Below are 26,909 nucleotides of genomic sequence, written 5' to 3'. Positions count from 1 at the left end.
ACTTCACAGAACAAATCCCCTTAATAAAAAAGGATTTGTTCTATGAAATTTGGACGAAGTCAAAAGGCCGCACCTAAGGACTTAGAAGGCTACATGTGGCCTCGAGGCCTCAGGTTCCTCGCCCCTAGTTTAGGGAGTAGCAAGGCAGAGAAAGAGATGGAATAAAGTTATGATCTGACAACAGAATTAGAGACTACGATTTTAGAAGTGGAACATTTGTGGGTAGTGGTGAGATCAAGCAGCTTACTATCCTGATGTGTGGATGAGGTGGAATGGAGGAATATGAGGTAATGGGTATTGGTGAGATGGAGGAACTGAGAGATTATGATGTTTGGGAGAACATGAACATGCATGTTGAATTTTTCTAGTGTAAGAAAGGGAGTTGGGGATAGAGATGAAGACTGAACCAGGTTTTTAATGCTTTTAAGAAGAAAGGAAGATGGCCTGGCATAGATAAATAATTGGCACCGGGTAGATGTGGCTCTGCCCTCAAGTAGTGGGCTGGTCTGGGGTGTAGCTCTCAGGGTAAGTATGATAATAGTTTGCAGTCATATAAAGCTTTTAAGGTTTACAAAGCACTTTCCTCACAAGTAGACTCTGTAGCACAGATCATATAATTATCATTACCGGGTACTACAGTTACTTGGGGGGAAGCATCAGAGCCAGAACTCCAAGTCTTATCCAAGTCTTATAAAACTCAAGACTTTGACTGCTGTGTTCTTTTTGCTAAATCACACTGCCTTGATCTCTCCTAGTCATGAAGATCGAGCTTAAATTAAAGTGGTTAAAATGGTATGATAAAAAGGAGAACCAATCAGTAAGTGCTTGGTGCTGGGGAATACAAAGACATAATGAGTGAAGTAGTTCTTTCAAGGAACTTAACATTATGTTAGGGGAGACAACATCTACCAATAGAAGTATAGGTACAAAATAATGACAAAGAAGTTTTGGACATGTGGGAGGCACTCGCAGCTAGGGAGGGCGGAATCAGAAAAGGTGATCTTGGAGGGAGGATTATTTTAAGATTGTAGCTGTAGAATTGTAAAGGGCCTTAGAGGTCCTTGGATCCTAACCTTTATTTTATAGATGGGGAAACTAAGGCCCACAGAGGCCAAGTGACTTGTCTAACATCACATAGGCAAATAAGTTAGGTTTCAAGGCCAAGTGCTCTAATATTAAATCCAGTGCCACACTGCCTCCCAAGCTTTTGTAGAACTTGGCAACTGTTTGGATTTGTGGTATGAGTTCTTAAGAGAAGACATAATCAAAAGGTGACTTTGAAACTTCTAGTTTGGTTGGTAGTGCTAACAATAGAGAAGTTGTGGTTTGGGGGAAAGAAGAGTTGAGTTTGAAGGAGTCAGTTAAAATAAATACAAGTGTAGCAGTTCTAATTAGAGGTTGAGGAGTCCACCTGCACTGATTTAAAAAAAATTTTTTTGAGTGGATGAAATTGAAGAGTTTATAGTTAGAGAAGGAAAGAGGGCCAATGACAGAATCTTAGGGGTGCATTGACATTGAATCTATGTTGGGAAGATGAGAGCCTATAAAATTATCAAGACAGGATAAAAAGTTAGGAGGGAAACCTGGGGAGTATAGAGTATTGGAAACTGAGGGTGAGAGACTCAGGATCAACACTGTCAGGTGCTTTAGAAGAGGTTAAAAGGAAGAGTAATGAAAAATGGTGACTGGATTTGATGAAAGAGAGATCTTTTTTCCCTCCCTTGGAAAATGTATTTTCAGTAGACTGGTAATAAGAGATTTCAAGATTTAAGATTTGGTTGACTTCCCTCCAAAGACTTGAGCAAGTTATTAGTAAATGATATTCTCTTCCTTGAAAAGGTAAGATAGGCACACTTGCCAAATAATAGTTAGAGTTTGATAATGTACCCATCCTTAAAATTATCAAGTTATTATTATATTACTATATATTATTATAAAATTATCCATTTATTACGATAAATTAAAGAATGATAGAAATACAAAATAAATGAGAAATCCTGTGTTGTTCTAAATATATTACCATTTCTGTTTTAAGACCAAAGTGAGGCCTATAATTTAATTCAACAAATATTTATTAAGTATCTACAGTGTACCAGGCACTGTGCTAAGTACAGGAGATACTTAGTTCCTGACTTCATGGACCTTGCATTCTACTAGGGGAAACAGCATGGATGCAGAAAGTAATTATAAAATATTTGTAAAGACAAAGTAATTTTATAAGTGAAGTCACTAACAATTAGGGGAATCAGAAAAGGCCTTGTATAGAAGGAAATACTTAAACTGAACCTTGAATGGATCTAGGGATTCCAAGAAGTGAGGAAAGAGAATACTGTATGCGTGGGAGGACAGTCACCTGTGCAAAGGCACCAGGGCAGACAGCAGAGGGTCATGTACAGGGCACAGCAAGAACATTTTGGTCAGAATATAGATTTTGTGATAGGGAAGTACTATGAAATTTGTCTTTAAGGATAGACAAGAACCAGATTGGGAGATACTTGAAATATCAGTTTGTATTTTATTCTGAAGCTTCTTGAATAGGAAGTAATGTGATTAGCTCTTGAGAGATAGTTAACAAGGCATACAGGGATGGCAGATTGTTGGACTTGGAGTCAGGAAAGCCTAGATTCAAACCTTGTCTTGGCTACTCATCTGGATGATCCTGATCAAAGTATTTAACTTCTTAAACTTAGTTTCCTATTCTGTAAAATAGAGATAACTCAACCACCCCTTCACAGTGTCATGAGAGAGGGCAGAGCCAAGATGGCAGAGAAAAAGCAGACTTGCTTGAGTTCTCCCCCAAACCCCTCCAAATACCTATAAAAAATGGCTCTAAATAAATTCCAGAGCAGCAGAACCCAGAGTATCATGAGATTTAGATACACACATTTTTATGTGTATGTGCATGTATATGATAGCTTTTGCAAACATTAAAAGTCTATATAAATAACAGGCCATTTTAAATCAGTACTTTTTATTGTGTACTGATTTTATTTTTCCTTTTTTAGGAGATAATTACTTTAAGTGTTTAGATCACATTTGGAAGTAACCTATATTTAGACCAATATAATCATTTTGTTTATTGGCTTCCTGATTTATTCTCGGCCTAGTTTTCCAAGTATTGAGCCTTCTAGACATACACTGCACTAGACGTACTGTAGTAAATATCCTTGATTTTCAGCCTTTCCTTGCTTGCTGACAGTAATACCAAGTTGAATTTACATTGTTTGATTTACATTGTTTGATTACTAAGTAGTTTAGCCTTTTAACAACTCTGAGATGATAGTATAAGAGCATTCTCTATGTTTTATAGGTGAGTAACTGAGGATTAAAGTAAAAAAGAGTCTGCTCGTTACTGCCAGTGTTTCAAGTCACTTATTTTTATTGGGCCTTAGTTTTCTCATCTGTAGAATGATAAGATGATTTCTAAGTTTCCTTCTGGCTCTGAATCTTTGCTTTTGTGACTTTCTCAGGGTCACATATCTAATAAATGAGGAAGATTGGGCTCAAACTCAGATTGTCTGACTCCCAATCCAGAGTTTTTTCCACTAAAAACATGTTTCCCTTCTGAACAAGTCAGTAATTAACTGATTAATCTTTTGGGATATTGCTCTTACTCCTCAACATTTCGTCAGAATGACTTGATGGCTTCTGATACAGTTAGTAAATGATCTGTAAACCTCGTATTTTTAAAAAGTTTCACCTCATTGTTGACAGACCATGTCTAGCTAATGATGAAGATCAGGTCAAAGATCTTTAATTTCATTTCAGACCAACAAATATTTATGAAGCACGTGCTTTGCACAAGACACTCATGCTAGAGAAAAGTATAGGTGAAAACAAAAATTGCTGGGAAAAGAAAGATCATATTCACTCGTTTCTAGGTTTTAACAATGTATATAGAAAATGGAGATGACACTTGTTGAATGACTCACTTTTCTGGGTTACAAGTCTAATTCTTAGCACTCTTACTTCTGTTGAAATTCTTATTCCTGTTTTCATTTACTAAAACTTTAAAAAAAAATCTTAATGTAAAGAGCCATCTTTTGTAGAAACACAATGATTTTATTTTTACTGAAGTTATTCTTTGTTTTTGGTAACCTACATTTCACAATTGCTCTTAAGATAAGAATTCCCAGTAAGATTCTAGAATACCTATTCAGCATAAAACAGAAAAGCAGTGTCAGTCTTGTACTTTAAACATCTGCAGACTGATCCTAGTGAGAAATGAGTCAAAAGAGAGAAGGACACAATATCATTCTTGTACTTAAAAACTAGTGAAATGAATCCTAGAGTTATAAATGTGTCTCCCCAAAATATCCTATTTCTTCTTTACTAACAAATCTGACTCATTATAATTGAACATTCATTTCTAAATTATTTTATTTTGTATTTTGAAATGTGTAATTACCAGCTTTTAAAAATATTCTTTCATTTTTAGTTGATGAAGCAGTAGCCAGGAAACATATCCCTGTTGTACCTTTCCTGTTCAGAAACATATCCCTGTTGTACCTTTCCTGTTCAGAATAATTGTTTCCAGATCGCCATACTATAGGATAGTCCCTCCATGTACTTTATATGTAAGAAAATTGAAGTAATTAGCTAACGAGGTACTATGATTTCTGTGGGTTTTTTTCCTCATTAATCTTTTTATACCCTTCCTTCCCTTTCTTCTGCACATCCCTAAGCAGCTTAACACCTTTCCCTTTTTAAGACTGATTATCAATCACAATTACAGAATTTTAGAGTTGGGAGAAAGCTCAGAAGGTATCTAGTCCAACCTCTCTTCATATCTTGAATCATGTCTACAATACTCTGTACAAGTTCCCATCTAGTCTTTTCTCGAAGATAACTTCTGGTGGTAGAAAAATTATTATTTTTTAAAGTAATCACTCCATTTTTGTGTTATAGTTGTTTAGAAGTTTTTACTTAGATTGTGCTAAAATTTGCCTTGCTATAATGTCCATATATTTCTTCCCTATAGTTGAATGGCTTCACTCATTGGCATATTTGAATACTGCCTTCATATGTGCCGCACCACACTCCCAGGTTTTCTCCTTGCCAGATAAATCTTCCGTTCCTTCAGCAAGTCATACTGCTTTGCTTATCTGTGTCTGTAAATGCTTCTGAGTTTTCCTTAAAATGTTTTACCTATTGATATAATACCTTATATTTTTGTGGGCATGCAGTGAGAACCACCATTTCTCTTGTATGGAATACTCAGCCTGAGATGACATTAGGTTATTTGTGTGACTCATTGAATTGATATTTCAATAGAACTCCTAGTTCCTTTTAACACCCACTGTTTTGTAATTATATCCCCTTTCCCCATACTTATGCAGTTTGATTTTTGAGCCTAAATTCTAGAAGCAAAAGCTGAGTGATCACTTTTCAGTTATGTTACAGACAGGCTTCTTTTTTCAGGTATGAGTTGGACTGAGTGTCTACTGAAGGCCCTTTTAAGGCCTATTGTTTTCACGTAGCTGCTTCATTAAGTTCTGTCTTATTCGTTTGAGTCTACAGTTCCACTGAGTCTATCCTAACACTTAAATGACTGTCAGTTCTGTGCTGTAGAATTCATAATACTTCCTTATGATTGTCAGTTCTGTGCTGTAGTATTCATAATACTTCCTTTTGACCCTTGGTCCTTTACTGGCTTATTTTACCTGAAGCCATGTCAAATAAACTACACACCCTTAGTAAATAAAAGGTTATATAGTTAATGGCTAAATTCTAATTTTATTAGCTTTAAAGTTCTTCTGTGTTTTAAAATGAAGTAATATTTTTAGAGCAAAGGTTATATAGTTAATGGCTAAATTCTGATTTTATTAGCTTTAAAATTATTCTGTGTTTTAAAATGATATAGTGTTCTTAGAGCAACCGAGTTCAATTAATTGAGTTTTCCTGAGTTTTTAAAACAGGTTGTACAAAACATACAGTATATACAGTGTAATTAAAAATTAACATTAAGAATTAGTAGTCCTTTGTTAGGCCCATTTGTGTGGGAAAATCTCAAAATATTGGCCATTTTATGTAAAATAATAATTATTAGCTCACTAACAAAATGATGTACAAATTCCAAAAGGATAGGTGTTTTCTACTGAAATTTTAGAAATATGAAGGATGTTGAATTTTTAAAGAAATAGAACTCCAGTACAACTTGTTATATTGGGAATACATTTTCCAGTACAGTACTCTGATTTTCTGGCACATGAAACAAGGAAGTAGACTTCTTCAATCTTAATCTGTTGCAAAAGATTAAATTTAAAGTTGAGTTCCACTTGAGGTTGTGACAGTTTGAAAAAGAAGATAGTTAATGCGGACTTTTTTCTTTAAATTTTTTTTCCTTTTAAGCTTTGTGTCTTGTAAAATGTGAGTTTGCCAAATTTTCTTCATCTGCTACAGATTAGGTATGCCATTGTTGCTGCCATGTGGCGGCGTACACCGTGCTTCTTAAACGCACTGACTGGAGGTTTATCGCATCACTTGTTCACATGCACGGAGCCTGGTAACAGCCTCATCTGTATCTTGTTAGCTTCATTTTCTTATTTTTTATTGCATTAATTATAAACAACATAGCATTTAAAATAAAGGCTAATTGTAATGAATTAATGCCACTACAACAAGTCTGTACTAAAACTTTTATATCAAAATAGATTTTAACTTTTATTTAAATTATCTGTTTTTATTAAGTTGTGTCCACTGTGGAAGCAGGGGTTGTTTTGTTTTTTTTTTTACCTGCCATTTTAAACTTTACATGCCGAGTTTTGAGCACATGTATGAAATTGTTTTTGTTAGTTAATTCACTTGTGGCAAAATTAAACATCAGGACTGGGCTGTGTATTTTTACTGGCATGAAACAGTTAAATGAGCTGTAGAAGAGTTTGTGCTTTGAAAGCTAAAGCAATCAACAGCTGCATAAAAAATAACATTTATTTTACCTGTTGATTCAATTTTGTGATAAAATAAGACTTTACTTATCTGGGTTGTGGAATGCTGGATTTAAAAGGTAACTTTGATTTTGTTTAGTTCCTTCACTACAATCAGGTTTAATTTAAACCATTAATAGGCAGCTAAATCATGATCCTCCTCCACCCCCCTGCCTTTTTTTTTAAAGATAGCTCACATTTATTTCTCCACTTTGTTTTATAAAGTATTATCCTCACAACAGTTTTGTGAAGTAGGGCAGTAAAAGTTCATATTCATGTCATTGTGGTGTAGTTGGAAAAGCACCAGATTTGGAGTCTAAAAAGACCTGGATTTGAATCCCAGTTCTGCCATTTACTATGTGGCTTTGGGCAGGTCACTTAATCTCTCTGAGTCTCAGTTTCCTCATTTGTAAAATGGAATGATAATATGTGTAGTACCTACCTTACAGGGTTGTTAGGATAAAATGACATGCAAACAATAAAGTACTATTACTATTATTAAGTTATATTCTCTACATCTTTATAGACGAGGAAATTTAGGCTCAAAGAAATTAAGTAATTTGTCTAAAGTCAAATAGCTCTCTTAGGTTTCACAGGCAGGGCTTAAATACAACAGGTCTTTTAACTTCAAGTCCTGTGTTCTCTTCACTATACTGTACTGACTTCATATTTTTAGAAAAAGAGATTTGTTGAACTTCTTTTGCTTACCCATTCTCTTGTTTATCAGAAAAATTGATGAAAATATTTATAAAACCAGCCTTGCTTAGCATTACAACCTTTTCTGACATAGTTAGCCTATTAAGTGAAGAAAATAATGGGTAGTGAACAAATCTCTGTACATTATAGCAAGGTCATACAGAATTTTGAATTTTATACATTGAATCTAGAAAGTACGTATTTAATATGGATTGTGATAATTTTCATAGTGTAGATTACTTTCAGAGTTAGCATTGAATTTAGACTTCACTATTGCTTAAATAAGGTCACAATTTCTGTGTTAAATGCATTTGAATTAAATTTTTTTCTGCTTTTGTTTAAAGGACTGCCATCTGCCTTGAAACTTTTCGTCATACCATTTCAGCTTCTCTGGTTGGCTTTGATAAGAGAGGCTTCACAGCATTAAACACAAATCTCTAACAAGACAATACTGTTCAAGATTTGCTAAATCTATTGCTATTTGGAAAATGCCAGTTAATGGTTTGTGCCAGTGTAGCTTGACTGTTTTGATTAAATTGTCAAACTGTTGGCTGATTTTTTTTTGACCTGGCCTTATTAAGGAGCCTTTTGTGGGCTCCCTAAAACTATATCTTTCAGTATTGAAAAATAAAATTTCTAATTAGGAGCTTAGTACCTTTGTGGGTTCTTAAATGGAGAAGCATTAATTAAATATGTAGAACTAAATAATTATTTTGTACATGGGTAGCTAACTTTTGTAAAGCTCTTGTGCCACAAGTTTAAATTTTGGGGAATATGGCACTCGTTAACACATCTACATATAGACTTTTAAAACTTGTATAAAAGCGCTTCAACAGATATCATGTAGTTTTGTTAGAAATGAATGATACCAAAGTCATTCATGTTAAAGTAGAAAATTGCTGAGTGATTCTTAGCTACTTCTAGATCAAAATCTTAATAGAACAGACTTCTCAGAATACAAATCTTTTAACATATTATCCTACTTAAACTATTATAAAGCTTTGTGACAATGTATTTTAGGAAGTTATTATGCTGCAGTAGAAAGAGCACTGAATTTGGAGTCATAGAAACTGAGTTCCAACCATAGCTCTGCTTTGTACCATTTCTGTGACTTTGGGCAAGTCACTTGACCTTTTTGGCCCTCAGTTTTCTTATATGTAAAATGCATGAAGGAGTTGGACTAGATGATCTTTAAGCATCTATGATGCTTTAATGCCTTAGATCTGCTGGTTCAATCTTGGGGAGGACATAGTTTAAAAATTATTGTTACATACAAATATATAATTGAAACCCATAGAGAGGTAGTGTGGCATAGAACATAAAATACTGAAGTTGAGACAAGAAGACATGGGAATCAAATCCCACCTCTTATATTTAGAAGCTATATGTAACCCATGGGTGGCCCATATAACCTTTGAGCCCCAAGAGACTTTCTGTGACCATAAATAATATATTTGCTGTGATCTGCCGCAGGGTTTGCATAATAGGAATTCCTATACCATTTAAATCACAAGTCCTTGATGTATGGATATAATCAGAGACAGAAGAGTTTTGGAATAATTATAAAAATATTTCTTTCAGAAATGACTCTTGAACTTTTTAGTATTAAATTTGCTCACTAAACTCATTTTTTAGTTATTGGATTAAATTACATTTTAAAAAATTATAGGTCATTGATAGATTTAAAGGATATTATTCCTAAGTAACAATATCCAAGGAATTAAACGTTCTGAGTAGAGCTGCTCTTTGAAAGTATCTGATGCCCTCATGTGGTGAAAAATAATTTTCATTTTTATTTAAGCATAGAGAGCCATTTCATTTATTCTGTTTATATTTGAACTTTTTTTCTGACATAATTGAATTCTGATAATAACAAGTATGCTGTTGACTAGAAAAGATAAATGATTTTAAAAAATTTTAAAGCGCAGTGCCATAAAATTCACAGCCTTACCCTGGTATTGTCTCAGAGCTGCATGTAACTGAGCACAAACAATGAGACAGAAATATTGGAGGATACTTAGGCTCAAGTAGTATAGGGATTTGCACCTCTGGTATGTGACTTCTTATGTCTTTGTTTTTGTGTCTCACATAGGTGATGTGCAATTCATAGATTATGAATACTCTGGCTACAACTACCTGGCATATGATATTGGAAACCATTTCAATGAATTTGCAGGTAAAGTCTGAATTTAACTTCTAACGTTTATGAAGTCAGATTCTTCCAGAACAAAACCAGTATCTAATAGACTGATGGAATAGTTTACTGACCTCAGAAAACAAGACTTATTTAGTATTTGATTAAAAGTATAATATAAAACCAAATGTTAAACTTGGAGAGAGTAACAGTTTTTTCCCCCTGTATTTCCTTCAACAGTCTGTTTATGTGTGTTTCCTTTTGTTTTGGGGTAATTGTAATAATAATGGTTGAAAACACAGCAGCCTCCTTTTTTTAAAGGACTTATTAAATTTACAGTTAGAAAGGATTACATAGAATTTCATGTTTATTTCATACCTGTTATGGGAAAATATTATAAATATAGTTTGTTTCCACTATGAAACTAAGTTTTGGAACTTGAGTAAAATTTTAAAAATTGACAGGCATAACTTTTATTTTAGGAAACCCTATCTCTAAAAGGACAAAGGTTGAAGCATGATTTCAAATATATGCTAAAACAATTTTTAGTGGTCTCAGTTTTGGGTACAAGAGAAAAAATTGCCTGTCTTCCCTCAAATAAAAATACTTATTTTAGAACTTTAAACATCTTGAAACAAGTATTGTTTTATTTTATTAGAAGATTAGAATATTCTGCCAACAGTTTCTCCCAAATGAGTAATTTCTTTGAAAATAATTGACAATATCAGCGTGTTTGTCAGCATTAATTTTTTTGCTGGGGGGGGCGGCGGCAAGGCAGTTGGGGTTAAGTGACTTGCCCAGGGTCACACCACTAGCAAGTGTCAAGTATCCGAGGCCACATTTGAACTCATGTCCTCCTGACTCGAAGGCCCATGCTCTATCCACTTCACCACTTAGCTGCCCCCTGTCAGCATTAAATTTTAACTTATGATATGCTCCAGATATGTTGATTTTTGCTAACCTCTTATCAGTTTGGAAATAATCTAGAGAGAAATTTAATCTGCAAAATTTATTGGTGGCTTTCAGCTTTCACTTGCATTCCTACCACCACATTTATTTACCTTCCCCATTTTCTAATATATTTAATTCATACATAGATACAGGTATAACCCATTACATGCCTTTTACAAATGGTATTGGAGTCTGGAGTAAGAGAGAGGTCATTTACAAATGAATTCACCTAACTGATCTCTAAATAAATGATATAGATGGTTAGCAGCACCATAAATTCAAAGAAGAGGAGAGATCACTGTAGACTTGACTAGTGAAAGAGATGCCTTTGAATAATATGTAGAATTTGAATAAAAGAGAATCACAAGAGGGAAATTCAGGCACAGTATATAAATTACTGTAATTTAAATGAGATACTTGAATAACTTTTCTAGAGTTTTACCAGTCACTAAATGCAACTGGATATTTTGTACTCTCACCAAGATCCCGGTAGCTTTAAAAACAATTTTTTTTTCTGAGGAAAAAAGAAGAGAATGAACTATTAAGGTGGGCAGAATAAAATTTGCGTTTACCTTATATGTTATTTTCCCCTCCCCATTTTAGGTGTAAGTGATGTAGACTATAATCTCTATCCAGATAGAGAACTACAAGGTCAGTGGCTGAGGTCTTATCTTGAAGCCTATAAGGAATATAAAGGATTTGGGACAGATGTTACAGAAAAGGAAGTAGAAGTACTATTTATTCAAGTCAATCAGTTTGCACTGGTAAGTTTAAGTATAAATGGTTGCTAAAGATTTTTCTCATGATACAATTTATAGAATTTGTAAATGTTTTTATCTTGCCAATAAATAATACAGTTAGTCATTTGAGTTGTGTGTATTTTGTAAATAAGGAAGTGATTCAGTATACAAGGTAAAGTAATTGAAGGGAAACAATTTCATAATTTTCCCCCTTTTCTACAAAGGCATCTTAAGTGGTTTAAATCCTCAGTACTAATCTTTTTGTAGTGAAAATTTTAATATAACTGAAGAAGGCCAGTACTTACTACGTTACAATTGGTCTGTCCCTTGGGTCATATGACCATAGATTTAGAATTGAAAGAGACTTTAGAGGCCATCTAGTCTCATTTTACAAATGAGGAATTGGTTGTAATGGCTTTGCCCTGTAGAATCACTAGAATGTTAGATGTAGAAGAAAACTTAAGAGATCATCTAGTCCAAGCTCTTTTTTTTTTCTTTAGCACACAGGGAAATTAAAATCCTGAGAAGTAGGTTCAGAGAGGTAATTAGTAGCAAAGCTAAGACAAGAACCTAGATCACTTGATTCCCAGTTCAGTGCTTTTTGTACCATAGCCCACTGCCTCTCCTTTATCATTATTATAGTATACAATATTCAAGCTATATTTGTCCTGTAACACTTTAATATATCACGATGTAACTTAAATCATCACAGGATAGATTTAGTATCTTCATTTTATAGAATGAAGTACTAAGGCATTGGGTGTTTATGACTGAGTTGACCCATCTAGGCAAGAAAAAGAAATACGATTTCATGATTTATAAATCCAAAGTATTTCTGTTTGATGTAGATCTGATGCTCTCTTACTTCCTGTCTTCTGATTACTGTCCTCTTTGGAGTTATAATAATCAATGTTTGCTTGATACCAAGTTAACCATTTCTTTCTTATGTAATAGTTCTGCCTTTATTTTATAAATTTAATTTGAAATCAGTATTCTTGAGGGCACAACAAAGTTATTAGAGCATCCATTAACTAATTTGACACACCCAAGGTGTCACAAAATTAACTTGGGAAGCATCTTTCCATTGATTCTTAAAGGCTTCATATTTTAACAACCTCTTTCCTTAGAGTTGGTATGATATCGGATTGATGATGAGAATGTAAACAAAGGACATGTGGAAATCTCCATGTATTTTTCAGTTGAGTGGTTGACTGGTGACTGATGAAACCTGTTGACTCCCCAGCTTTAGTTCCTGCTCTTTTAGGTTGGCAGTAAAGTTTTTTCTGATTTCTTCCACTTGTTAGCATACTATCCTACTCCTTTCCTGAACTTGCTTTGTATGTTTCACCTGATGTATATTTTCTGGTATACATGATTTATGCACCTGTGCAATGTAATATCTTTGGGGGCAGGAATTATTTTTGTTTGTTTTTTATTCTTGGTGCCTTGCAATGTGTAGTAGACATTTAAAAACCTATTGTTGATTCTAACTAAATTAAATTTGAATTGTGAATTGTAGAATTTAGGTCTGGGGGAGCAACTCGAGATAGAAAGACAGAGCATTTTTCAAGCACTTAATATTGTGCTACATGCTAAAGATACAAATACAAGCAAACCAGACATTCCTTGTTCCCGAGGAGATTATATTCTAATAATAGAAGTCAACATATAAAAGGGACTTGGAAAGGGATGTGGGAGTGGGGTAAGTGTGAAATGATAATATGGGAAAGTGGCATGGAGGCCTGGTTCCAGGCAAAATAAGGTAAAAAAAAGTTGCCTATTTCAGAGCCAGGATATGTAGGGGTGATGGAATCTAAGGCTGATGGAGTACAGAAGGCATGGTGAATAGATGGAAGCAATGTAATTATTAGTCCATTTTATGGATATGAAAACAGGCTCTGATTGAGGGTATGAACTTTGTGAATATATTGAGGGTAGATAAAGGTAGGGGAGATTGGGAAACATTTAGTACATTTTCATGAGAATATAAAATGTGTGAAGAGGAAGTGGTATGAAATATAGGTACAAGAGTAGATTGCAGCCAGAGTATGGAGAGCCTGTAATGCCCGACTAGGGATTTGGTGTTTTGTCCTAAAGGTAGTCACTGGAGGCTTTTGAGAAGAAGAGTTATATAGTCATACTTGTGCTTTGGGGAGCTTATTTTGGCAGTTATATGAAGGATGGATTAGAGAGGGGTGAGACTAGAAATGGGGAGATCAATTAGGAGACTTAAGTCTAAGAAAGAGTTGATGGTGTATCTGAACTAGGGTGTTAATAGTGTAAATATGAAGAAGGTGTCAAATGAGAACTCCTGTCAAGGTAGAATCCACAAGACTTGGTAACTTGTGGGAGGAAAAAAGTTGGAGATGGTAGAGGAAAGAGTCAAAAATAAATATATGGTTTTAGGCTAGTGTGACTAGGAGGATAGTGTTTCCATTATTAGAATATTGTTACTATCAGTAGAAGTTGTTGGAGGATGGGGAGTGATTTTCATTTCCGGACCTTGTGAGCTTTGAATTTTGGTAGCTGGTGGAGTACTTAGTTGAATACTCAGATTTGGAACTTAGGTGGATAGGCTAAAGGTACCTATGTAGACTTGTGAGCCATCTTCATAGAGATTACTATGCAGGAGAATACAGCAAGAGAAGGAAGAGGGAATTGTGGTTCATGCGCCATTAAACATGAATCAGCAAAGAGGACTCAAAAGAGTGGTCAGCCACACTGGGGGTAGAACCTGGAAAGCAGTCTCTTAGGAACAAAGACGAGAAAACAAAATTAAAATGAGATCTGTGTTATGTAGAAAAAAAGGGCAAAGAGGGAAAATCTGAGAAAAGACCACAGTATTTTAAAATAGGTCATTGGGATCAAGCCACCTCATACAGGGTTGAGTGAATGATTGGTGAGAAATACAATATAGTATAGGACTGTCAAGAGAAGGTATTTGAGGGCAGTGGAGACCTGAGTATATTTGTAGGTGGTAGGGAAGGGAGCTAGAGAGAGATAATGAAGACGGCATGATTAACTGGAATATGGCTCAGGCAGGTAGAGCATACTTAATTCAAAAGAAACATGATAGGTAAAATAGGGATTGAGAATGAGGTAGCATTGTATATTAACAATATACAGTTACGTGAGGAAATCCAGGAACTAAAGAGGGTAATCTGCATAGAAAGCATTTGGATGAATATCAGCAGACACAAAAATAGAAATTATATTGTCATTGGGTTATGTTTGTGGGTATCCTGGACAGAGAGTAGCAATAGCTTACAAGTTTAGAAAACAGGTCACATGCTTGGCATGGAGGCACATTGTAGTAGTAATAAAGATTCGATTTTAATCCTTAGAGCTTTCTCTGCCTAACAAAGAGAAGCTATTGACTTTCCTTAATGATTTCATCGTTCAAAGGGTGGAGAAATCAACCCAAGGGAATATGTAAGTCCAGTTCTCATTAACAACGGAGAACTTTTTATGGTATGGTAGAAAAGAAAGCTAGATTTTTAGAAGCCATAGGACTCAGGTTCAAGTCTAGGCTGTGCCATCTGGGTAACCCTAAGCAAGTCACTTTCTGCTTTCAGTTTCCTCACCTGTTGGATTAGGTAACTTCTGAGGTCTCTTCCACCTCTGAATCTTTGCTGGGTTGGAAATGATGGGAACCTTGTGGGGCAGGGGGAAGTGATAATTCCCTTAAAATATGTTGATAAAGAAAAGGTTAAGAAAGCTTGAACATAGCTAGCTAGCTATTCTAGAAATATCTTCTAGATTTGATTAGAAATTTCAGAATTCAGAGAAAGGATAAAGGCAGGATTATATGACATAAAATGCTACAGTGGAAGTCAGTGTAGAAAAGATAGAACCTTTCAGAAGCTTCCTAAAGAAGTCTGTCTTGTATTCTTGTCACTCATTGAAATTGTTCTTTCCAGAGTCACCATCTTGTTCTCCTGATGGCCAGTTACTTCTTGCTTTTGAAGTCTCCAGATCCATTGTTTTCTTCAGCTTGCTTGCTAATCCTTCATGCCAAGGGAAAACTCAGAGTTCCATGCTATTTGTATGGTGGATTAGTAGATATAATTTACCTAGGTTCTAGCAAAACATTTGACAAAAGACTTTCATGCTGTTGTAGAAAAAAGATGTGGAGATTGGTACTACATGATAAAATAATTAGATAAATTTGGACCTGTTTAAATGTCTGAATGTTTGTAACCATTCTGGTGTACAGAAACAACAGTAGGACAGAGTAAAGGGACCTGATGTTGAGATGAAGATGAAGAACAGGTTCAGAGTAAGAAGTGAAGGGGGCATGCTCTGATGAAGTGGAAAGACATGTAGCCAAGGAGGGCTGTTAGGGTGAGGTGATTAAACCAGAGAAGGTTTTTGAAGTCATTAAGGACAGTGCTAAGAAAAAGCAAAAAGAGAAACAAGATAGCATTGAGAAGGGATTGGTAAGTGATGTGATGTAACAGGTTTTAGTTATTTTGAAGATGGAAGGAATGCTTCTAAAAAAGATCAAATATGTAGTGGAGTTGGGTTTTTTGTTTGTTTTTTTGGGGTGGGAGATGGTAAGTACATGGATCGGGATGTATAACAGGAAAGGCGTAAGGTAGAGGAGGAGGAGACTTTCTTTGGCAGTTGCAAAATATAAGATATATATAATATTAGAGAAACAGGAAATTAGAAGGTAAGGTGGAGGAAAATGTTAAGAGATTGCTGTTGGGGTAGGAGTGCTTGCTCAATTTCAGTTAGAATGTGATGTTTTAGGTAGAAGCAAAGTTATTGTTAGGTGATACTTAAGTTTCTCAATCAGTTAGATTTTATAATAATAAAGATGTTATAGTTGACCTTAACTTAAACTTTTATAGTCTTGAGTAGCTCTGTGTAGCATAATCTTTCTTTTCAATCTATTTATATTCATTTGGTTTATTCCCTACAATTCTTAGTTCCATTTTTTTTCTGACAAATAATTTTCAGTGACTGGCTTTGTGATTGTGAATTTCATTTTCCTCCTCTCTTAATTGGGCATAATAGTGTTTTTTATGATTTATCTTACAACGTTGTTGCAAGAACGACACTTTGTATACTGTGAAGCATTATGTAAATGATCATCCTTTTTATTACATTGCTTCATTTTATAATTGCCTTTGTGACCTGAAAAGACAAATTATTATGCTTTTACCAAGTAGTTATCAGAAATTCCAGTTCCCGTATCTTTTCCGTACCCCCCCCACTCACTCACGCATGCACATTGCTTTTGGCATTTTGATATCCCATTTTATATTTGGGTAAGGCTTATGCTAGGAAATAAAGGTGTTTGACAATATTCCATTATAAGAATCAGCATCCAAAGCAAGATATTTAGCAGTTATCATAATTGTTAAAAGCAGTTAGTTATTAAACATGTTTTATTGGATTGTGGAAATGATTCTAGGTTTTTTAAGGTTATAGATTAAAGTAGAATAAAGTATGAACTGGAAAGACTTTGATTTGGAGCTTGTCAATAGAGTTTGTGTCTAGTCAGACACCATCTTAGTTAAGTATAGAGAAGCTTATTCCAGAACCATGAACCATATTCCAAAAATCATGGTAATGAATTTTGGGATACATAGGAAGATGATCCACTGAAGTGTAGAAGGATGAGGATCCACAATAATGGAGTCACAAATCCTTTGAAGTAATCAGCTTAATATTTATTAATTCTTTATAAGTGTCATTGCTGAACAAATTCTGTTTATTGTTGCAATTCAGTAAGCATTTACTAAATATCTAATTGACAGGTACTGTAGTAGGCTCTCATAAAAATACCAAAGTTAGACATTCTCTGCCCTCAAGGAACTTATATTCTTCTGATGAGGGCACACAATTGAGTAAGTAGATAATTTTGGGGTGTGGAGACATACTAATAACTGGGAGAATAAGGAAAACGCTCATAAAAGAAGCACCTGACCTTAGCCTTGAAACAACCTAGGGATTCTCAGATGTACAGGTTTGGAGGTAGAGCATTCCAGGCATGGACAGATAGCCTGTGCAAAAACACAGAGGTAGAACATAGAATGTTATGTAGGGAACAACAGGTTTGGTTGGAATGTATTGTGCATGAAGGAGAATAATATGAAATCATTTTGTTTAAGAGTTAGTATTTTATCCTAGTGGCAGTAGGAAGCCTCCAAAGCTTTTTTGAGAGGGATGTGACATAATTAGACCTATGCTTTAGGAATGTGGAGGATAAATTGGAGAAGGGAGAGACTGATTATAGTAAGACCAATTAAAAATCTATTACACTAGTCCATATAATTAGGTAATGAGGGTGTTATACGAGTGAAAGAAGGGAACACATGCAAGTCATGTGAAGACAGAATAAATAAGACTTTACAACTAATTGAATACTAGGGGTGAGAGAGAAAGAACAGTCAGGGATGACTCTAGTGAGTCTGGTTCACTGGAAGAGTGAACCCTCAATAGAAATAGGAAAGTTAAGATCAGGGGAGAGTTTCAAAGAAAAGATACTGCAGTAGGAGCTGCCTTTAAGATATCCGGGTTGAAATGTCCAACAGGCAGTAGGAGATGTGGGGCTGGAGCTCAGGAGAAAGATGAAAGCTGGACTTCGGCGTCATCTGCATAGAGCTGTATAATAGTTGAACCCGTGGTAGCTGATGGGATCACTAAGAGTGTAGAAAGAGAGAGAGAGAGAGAGGAGGAGGTCCAGATTGGATCCCTGAGATTACGCATAGGAGTATTGATTCTGTTAAAAAAAAAAAAAAGACTGAAAAGTAAATGATTGATTATACAAGAAAGAGGAGAGAAGCATGACAAAACAGGGTCCCCAGAGTCTAGGCAGAAGAGAGTATTTAGGAGGAGGAGGAGGTCATTAACAGTGTCAGCTGGTACGAGAGTTCAAGAAGGATGAGGACTTATCAATGAAGAAATGATTGGTGACCTTGGAGAGAGCAGTAGATCCAGGGTTGGAAGCCAGATTTCAAGGGAATGAGAAGTGAATAGGAAGTGTATATGAGTAGAGACAAGGACAGTTTTTCCTTGGAGTTTGACTGTAAACGGGAGAAAAGATAATGGATTAAAGCTAGAGAAAATATTAAGAACAAATGAAGTTTTTTTTTTTAATGGATGTATGGAAACTGGGCATCTTTGTAGGCAGCAGGGAAGGAACCAGCAGATAAGGGGAAAAACTGTAAATTAGAGAGAGTGGATGATTACGGGGCAGGCTTGTAGAGGAGACAGGATATGGGATTACAGAGGAGGGAGAAGGATGAAGGAGAAGAGATTGGTGCTGAGATTTTTTATGTGTAGAATTAGGAAGAGGGAACTTGAGACATGAGGCCTTACTTTTTTCAGTGAAGTATAATTTGTGGTTCTTGGCTGAGAAGGAAGAAGATGGGTGGTGCAGATGGCTTGAGGAGAAGAGTTTTGGAAGATGTGTTTTTGGAAATAAAGAGTCAGAGAAAAGGTCTGTTCATGCACACATATGTACACATGATAACAGCACTTACCCCAGATCGCCTTTCTCACAGAGATAAAATATTATCTTTGTTTTACCAGTGAAGAAACTGAATATCGAAAGAGAAATGGATTTACTTGTGCTTCACACGGTTAGTAGCGGAGCTGTGCCTAGCACTTGACATCTCGCTCCTCTTTTGACTGCATCTAGCTCCTGTTTCTCTCTCTAAGTGGGAGGGTTGCAGACAGGGTTGCAACTTCAGAGGAAGAAGAGGAGAGAGAGATCCTTGAAGTCTAAGAATATGAGTTTGAAGGGACTTCATAGAACATCCAATAAATCCTTCAGCAGCAGCATCTTAGACAAGTAGTCCTGACTTCAGTGATGATTTCCAGTTAGAATAACTCTGATTGTTAAGAATTTCTCCTTACATGAAACTGGAATTTGCCCTCAGTGCAGCTTCTACTCATTCATTGCTCCTAGTTTTGCCTTCTGGGGCCAAGTTGAAAAAGAAGGATAAGATTTCCTGGAACAAGCAGAATTTAGAATCAGAGATTTAGGACTGGTTGGAATCTTAGACTAATCCAATACCCCCTCACCTTCTAGAAGGAGAAAACAGGCTCAGAGAGAAGTGACTTATACAAGACTATACAGGTAGCAGGTGTCAGAGCTAGGATTCAAACTCAGGTCTCCTGAAACCCAGTCCAAAGCTCTTCCAAGTTATAGCCCAGCCACTTGTTTTGCTCCCCATCCCTACACACCATAGGGAACCATAATTGGTGCTGAACAAAAATAATAGTCATAATCTTAGGCTCTTATGATTTACCATTGACAAAGCTAAGATGTAAAAAATAAGGTGTTGCTATACAGGTAACAGTATAGGTAGGCATTTAAAAATAAGCAGAGGAACAATTTGTATAATGATAGACTACGCGGCAAAAAAAAAGTTAAAATTAGCATTTTGTTGCTTGTCTCATAAAAAGTGTTTTGTTGAATTTCATGAAATTATTCTTTTCCTTAGGCTTCTCATTTCTTTTGGGGATTGTGGGCTTTAATTCAAGCCAAATATTCCACCATTGATTTTGATTTCCTTGGGTAAGTTTTGATTTACTTGAGCATTCTTTTTTTGTTGAGGACTGCTTTGGTGCCTAACATTTAGAACCAATGTGAAACAGGATTGTGAAGAAATCTTATGAATGTCTTTATCCCCTAAGCAATGAGATGTAGTTTTTTAAAAAATCCAGTAGATGGCACAATAAACTTAAAAATCTGTCATTAAGTTGTGAAACTTTTTTTTAACTAAAATCTGTATAGGTTTCAGATTCTTGAAATAAAAGATTTTACATGTTTTTAGCCTTTACTAATTTTGCCCTAATTCTCTTTTCTCACTAGGTATGCAATTGTTCGTTTTAAGCAGTATTTCAAAATGAAGCCTGAGGTCACTGCATTAAAATTACCTGAGTAAAGAAGGATATTTAGTTAACCTCAAGTGGCTGAGCAATCCTTGTGAACCATTTTTGAAAACAGATACTGAACAGCTAATATTTGTTAAAATTCTGTAATTTAATTTGGTTATCTTGCTTTTATAAATGATGCCTCTAAATGGCTAACTTATCTTTAAATATTAAATGTAATTCAGAAATGAACCTACTATCACTATGAGATAGATTAGAAATTTGTTAAATCTGCAAAGGTCTGTAGTGATGGCAATTTAATCCTTTCATTGATCATTTAATCTATGTTATATGTGAATTATTTATTACAGATTTAACATGATTCCATTGCTGCTTTTTCATTTCTGTATAAGAATTGAGTATAGGCAATGAAATTGTCATTTTTTTAAAACTTTAATTTTTCACATTAGATTAATTTAGGTAAATGTTTTTTGGGGTGTTCATTATAAATAATCTTGTTGTACTGTATGTGAAGATGAGTCATTTATTCTTGAAATGCCAGGAACAGGTATAATAAATTTAGACTATTGCTTTAATTTGGGGCTAGGAGGTAAAACCTTTCACATCATGGTACTTTTTCTGAGTTGAATACTGTAATGAATTTGCTCCTGGGAATAATTTTTTTTTTTAATTCTCCATTGGCTACCCAGTGTGAAATTTCAGTTCCCCTTTTAATCTTGGAATAGATTTGCTGACTGAATCTTAGCAAAATCTTTATGATAGAAGATGTTCTCTTAATTAAAATGTGAAGATTTTTCACTATTCCCATTTTTAAAAACTGCTGCATGAAATTATTTCTAAATTATATATAATTCTATGTATTGAACCAGCATTATGATCTTTTTAAAACATCTTCCATTTGCTATAAGTAGGTTGAGTTAGTGAGCAATTCCTCCCTCATTCTCCCCATCCCCCCAAAAAAAGGAAGAAAAGGAAAGGAAACATTTAATCACTCAGCCTCAGTACTCCTAACTTGGTTTCATGTTTGTGCACTTAGATTACTAGGAAAAAAATCAGAAAACATACAGACTTATAACAAATGGTTGTTGCTTGATGAATGTCTGTAAAGTTCAAAGTGATATATGGAAGCTGTGAAAGAATTAAATATTTTAGAGATAAGTTTGAGGATTTGATTATTGTACACTTAAATTGTTATGCCAAGAAATCTTTGAATTCCAAAATATGAATTAAGGAAAAAAGAAGAGATGTATTGTTTTTTTAGGATGTTCAGTTTTTAAAAAATTGGAGGGTGGGGGCTGGTAACCCAGGGGAAGGGAAGAAAAGACTTCTATAAGGTAGGAGTTAGTTTTTAAGCCTTGAAATTGCTGTGTGAAGTTTAATAGTCAACTTTTTAAACAAGTATCCTGACAAGCTTTGCACTTTGGTCACATAAGTGCCGGTATAAAGTTGACATGATATGCCTGCACATTCAGAATGTGCAAGCACAGACTTATCCTACAAATAAATATTGCAGGGAAACACACACAGACACACACCCTCTTATAAGAATGTTAATTTTCAGAGTACTTACCTTCAGACAAGCACTTTTCAAGATTCTTGAAAGCAATTTATAGAAAACATTAAAGGTCATTTAAAGTTGTAAAATTCATTGAGTAAATATCTTCTTAAAAGGAATTTGTTTTCATAACAGTATCAGACCAAGATTCACCTTTCTACCTCCCCTTCAATTTTATTACAATTAGTCACATTTTGGTTTTATTTTAAACCTACAAAATAGTAGAATCAATACTTTCTGTTCATTCTACTCAAAATAATATCTGTGAAAATGGAAAAATAGTTTTCCTATGCTATTAGAGATGTTTGAGTTTATGAAAGTTCTTTTGTTGAATTTTTCATCTACATAGGGAATATTTGCTAAATACTGTGGAGAAAATACAAAACACTTTGATTTTTTGCTTTCTGGCTGTGTAAGGAGTAACAATTTGTATCCTTCAGTTCCTTGAGAATGGGAGAAAACGCTTTTTCTTTTTCTCAGATTTTCCTCTCAAGCTGGTAATTGTAGATTTGACTATTCTCACTGAGCCATTCATTGCCAGTAAACTAGTAGAGCCTCAGCTGCTGGCTACTTCTCTGTTCTAGTTATTTCTTAAGGATTAATATTGGAACAATGAGTTGGGGGGACAATCACTTCTGCCACAAGAATATGCCTAACTCACACCTCATTGTGTATGTAGGTAATGGGCACAGAGTGGGCATGTATAGTCTTGTTTAAATCTGTGAGAAGGAGGAGGAATTGGGGGTGGGGAGGGAGTGGGCAGAGTGGTATTATGATTGTTTTACTCCACTGGTTTATGGGATCATAGTGCAGAGAGGGCTTACTGTATTAGAAAAATTAAAATTTCCTTCACAATAACCAATGAAGGAATTATAAAAGAAAAATCTCAGAACTCTAGAAACATTTATAAAGGATTTTCTTTGTGACTTGCTAAGATGCCATTCTGTTGCCTTTTTTCTATGCTAAGTTAAGGGGCTTGAATGTCATACATAATAACTCAACTTGTAGTAAACCTGGTATTGAAATAGAAAGAGGGTTATGTAAGTGACATTCATGTATGCACAATGTTAGTCAGAAGACCATAGTGGCCTGGGTGCTTTAAAAAGCAACATTGAGTAAATTTTTTTCTTTTTTTCTGTCACCACTTGTAAAATCAGACCTGGTTAATGTTTAATTTTTTTCTTATCCTTTATCACCAATCTTTGGAAACCTAAAAGGTGTGGCAATAGGTCACATACTTTTAGTATGTTTATTTGTTTACTTGGAACATAAAATTAATTAACCAGGTCTGGTCATGTATATAAAGCAATGTAAATAAACATATGTAAATGAGTGTGAATTGTATCTTACATTCATGAGCTTGTGCATTGCCTTGTATTCTTTGCTTTTGTAGAAATTTCTCTATAAATAATCAAGCTCCTTATCTCCTCACAACCTTTTTGCTGCTGCTGTTTGTTAATCTGGCATATCTAATGGCCCTGTCTATACAGTGGAAAGATAAGAATATGGAACTTATGAGAAATTATAAAAAAAATTATAGCATACTGTTACATTAAGGGCAGTACTTATTTATTTAACAGCTCAGTACCTAATTTGTAGCCTTCATTAACTTTTATCATTTAGCACTTAGCCTTTGTGAAGTAAAGATTCCTAGAGACAGTGATTCAATTCAGTACAGTCTTAGGCAAATAGAACTGCATTTTTTAGTTTTAATTATGTAGTATTTTAAGTTTAAAATACTAAACAAATGATTGAAAGCTAAGATATTATTACCCGTATCTATTTGAGAGGGATTGAGCTCTTCTACACCAAAAGGAATCTGAGTTTTAATATTCATATCTCTAAAAAAGAAAATTTTAAGTCCCTACAACTATAGGCCATCTATCTTAACTTCTTAAGTATGTTTATTCATTCTAAGATGATAGAAGAGAATAAGATGTTAGTCCAACTAAATAAATCATTTAAAGTATTACCTGATTTAAAGATAAATTACTCTTCTAGAGTGTCAGGTAAAACAGAAACCATTGCATTTAAAATTTTGCATGGTTTTATCCCTTTGGTTTATTTTGTAGATCCTGACTTGTACAAAATATAATTTGTTAGTCTTAATTTCTATTTACACACTGCCTTTGATAGCATTTTAAATCTATATGGCTTTAGGCACAATAGTTAAACTATTAAATATTTCCCATGCTTTTATTTGGTAGAAAAACTAACTGATTCAGTAGTTTTTTGAAAATGTCCAAAGAAGGGTGATGGTGGCATTAACTGTGATTGCTTTAAATTAAAAGGAAATCCTAATAATTTTTCCTCAAGGAACCAAGAGTTACAAGCAAACAGTTATTAAAGTAGCCATATCTTCTTTTGAAAATTGCTTTGTGGGAATTATGTACTGTATTTCTCATTTGATTTCCATTTTCTCTTATTATTATAAGCTATTGTAATGTCATTTGACTGTGTGGAAGCCTATGCCACATTTTAAAGCAATTAGCATGTTAATTAGAATAGTGTTTGGCCAACCATTTCATAGTATGTGTGATTAGTCATTTAAAAAATTACTTCCCACAAGATTGGAATATGTATAAATGTATATATATGTGTGTGTTGCATATATCATGTAAACTTATGCGTGGAGACAACTACAATATTTACTTTCCAAAAACATGAGATTTTCCTGATATTTTAAGCTCAAAGACTCCAATTTGTTGCTGTCTAAGAAAATACTTTGATTTACATCACCATTGGCTTGCAAATAGAGTTAGGGTGGCAGAGTTATTATGAAAGTATTTTATTTCATCATGCTTAATTGACATATCACCAGATGACATTTAAAAAAAATTTTTTCTCCCAAATACTTGAAAGTGAAACCAATAACATGTATTAAACAGGGCAAAACAACCCCGAAATTTCTACTAGTTAAGAACATTTTATTTTCATTGATCTTTTTAAAAGTAACTAAATATTACTTGAGTCTTTAGAATTCTCTGAAAGAAAAATGATGAAATTGCAGGTGGAAAATGATCTTATATAAACTTAACATTTTTTTTGTTTCTACTCTGTTCTACTTTCATCCTTTCCTCATATTAAAAACACATGATAGGCTGTGGATTAGATTATGAAACAACATGTGTTCTTTCTACGCATTAACCTTTTAGTTGTGATTCTAAAAACTTTGTTTGACCAAAAACTTTTTTTTTTAATTATCCATGAACTTGCACTATTTTCCTTGTTAAAAATGTAATGATTTGTGGTGGTGATAGGGTTCTGTTTTACAATATGGAATAATTCTAGCAGTGGGAAGTAGGAGATATCCCATGTTGTGATTACTTTCTCTACTTTTGACATTGAACCCTTTATTGGCCATTGGTTGTGAATTATAAAGCAAAAACTATCTTAGAGTCTTGGGAGGTTGGGGGGGACTAGGAGAGGAGATTTTCCGTGATAGTGAACCTCACTTGTATATGTCATGAACTCACCTCTGTGGCCTGGAAAAGACCTTGGAATGGAAAAACAAAATGCTTAAAATCACTTTGCACCTATCTGTTGTATGCTGCCATATGTAGTTAATGTGGTGCTACACAGGAAATTGTATTGTCTGATCATCTGAAGTAGTTTTTCCAAATGAGTTGTTTCCTAGAGTTTTGCAACTCTAGGAAAGCCCAATTAACAAAGCCTAGGTAAAAACTTTTTTTTTCACTGTGCTGAATTTCAAAAGCCTTTGTATATCAAAGTCGCTTTCCATAATTATCTTAAGTATTTTTAAAATTTAAAATACACATTTTTGGAAGAAGATAAGTTACTGCTTAAATGACAACTTCCTTAGAATCAGATGGAAAAACAAAATTTGAGTGATTCAAAGTCATTGTAATAGTTGTGTTAGATTTCAAAATTGTGGCATAAGGCTTAAATTTGTATTTATCAAATGTGAATTGTAGTAGTGTGATGCTGCTTTGTATATACTGTAAGTGCTACACATAGTCTCAGCACTGAAAATGTATTGATACCTCTCAAATGAGTTCAACTTGAAGTGTAGGTGTTTTGATGCCTCAGAAATGTGCGTGTCTGAGAATCTGTTAATCTGTTTGGAATTGAAGATACTTCCTGTTTTGTCTCATTTAATTTAAAATTTAATTTTTGTCCTTTTACTACTGTTAATTTGTCAGTGTGTTCTATGGATACATTGGGGTTGCTGGTGAAGACAACTAAGATGTTAACTTCATTTATGTGTTTTGGCTATATGTTCATAAGCTATTATTGGAATTGATTGTATTTCTTTTAAAAAGTAAGTGATGTTTAATCTTTGTTTTTGTTGTATAAAATCCTTTTACCATTGATTAAATGAAGGAATGTATCTTTTTGAAGAGATTTCTATTCTGTAAATAAAAACTGGTTGTAACAATAAAGCTAGGTTCTAACTTCGTGTATTCACAGATTTTGTTGATACTTAAAACTTTTTTATTCTAGATCACTTGAAATTATTCAGTTAATAAGTATACATAATTCACATATGTTTTTGGAAAGCCTTTTGAACTAAGCTTTCTCAGTTTGTAATTCCTCTGCTTAGCAGGTAATAGGAAAAAAGACATCTCAACAAAAAACGTATGGAGAAAGAATGTTGAAATGAAACAGAAACTGTAAATAAACTTTCATTTTGATAGCTCTCAAATTTTATTGCCATAGTTTAAGATTGTGTTGCAACAGATAAGAATTATGAGGGGGATACAAAGCTGAGTGAGATGTATTCCATACCTATAAGGAGCTTATTATAATTTAATGGAAGGGATAAAACGAGTGCACACATAACACCCAGGGTAGAGAGTATGACGAGTGCTACTGTAAGGGAGGTTAATAGGAAGTGGGAAGAAATAAATGAAGGTTTAATGAATGAATCCCAAATTTACCCTGAAACTAACATCTTTTGGAACAAAAATTGCTTTAGAACAAGAAAGATGCTCTCTTTTCCCTTCATTTGTAAATCTCTTGTTTGGTAATTACTCTGTAAGAGTTTTAAAAATTGCATTTCTAAGAAATTTTTTGACTACTAAAATGAC

General features: G+C 34.3%; 1 protein-coding gene across 1 annotated transcript in view; it reads left to right on the top strand.

The window, feature by feature from the left end:
• The window catches only part of ETNK1 (ethanolamine kinase 1), a 65,001-nt gene extending 38,710 nt beyond the window's left edge, over positions 1-26,291 (top strand). The window contains exons 5-8 of the mRNA XM_020994198.2: positions 9,715-9,798; positions 11,311-11,471; positions 19,910-19,983; positions 20,281-26,291. Of these exons, the coding sequence (XP_020849857.1) occupies positions 9,715-9,798; positions 11,311-11,471; positions 19,910-19,983; positions 20,281-20,353 (392 nt within the window). The 3' untranslated portion in view covers positions 20,354-26,291. The remainder of the gene's footprint in view (positions 1-9,714; positions 9,799-11,310; positions 11,472-19,909; positions 19,984-20,280) is intronic.
• The last annotated feature ends 618 nt before the right edge of the window (positions 26,292-26,909 follow it).

Source organism: Phascolarctos cinereus, unplaced genomic scaffold (genome assembly GCF_003287225.1).
Source record: "Phascolarctos cinereus isolate Bilbo 61053 unplaced genomic scaffold, phaCin_HiC Scaffold_1;HRSCAF=81, whole genome shotgun sequence".
NCBI lineage: Eukaryota > Metazoa > Chordata > Mammalia > Diprotodontia > Phascolarctidae > Phascolarctos > Phascolarctos cinereus.
This window is presented reverse-complemented; position numbering and strand designations above follow the sequence as displayed.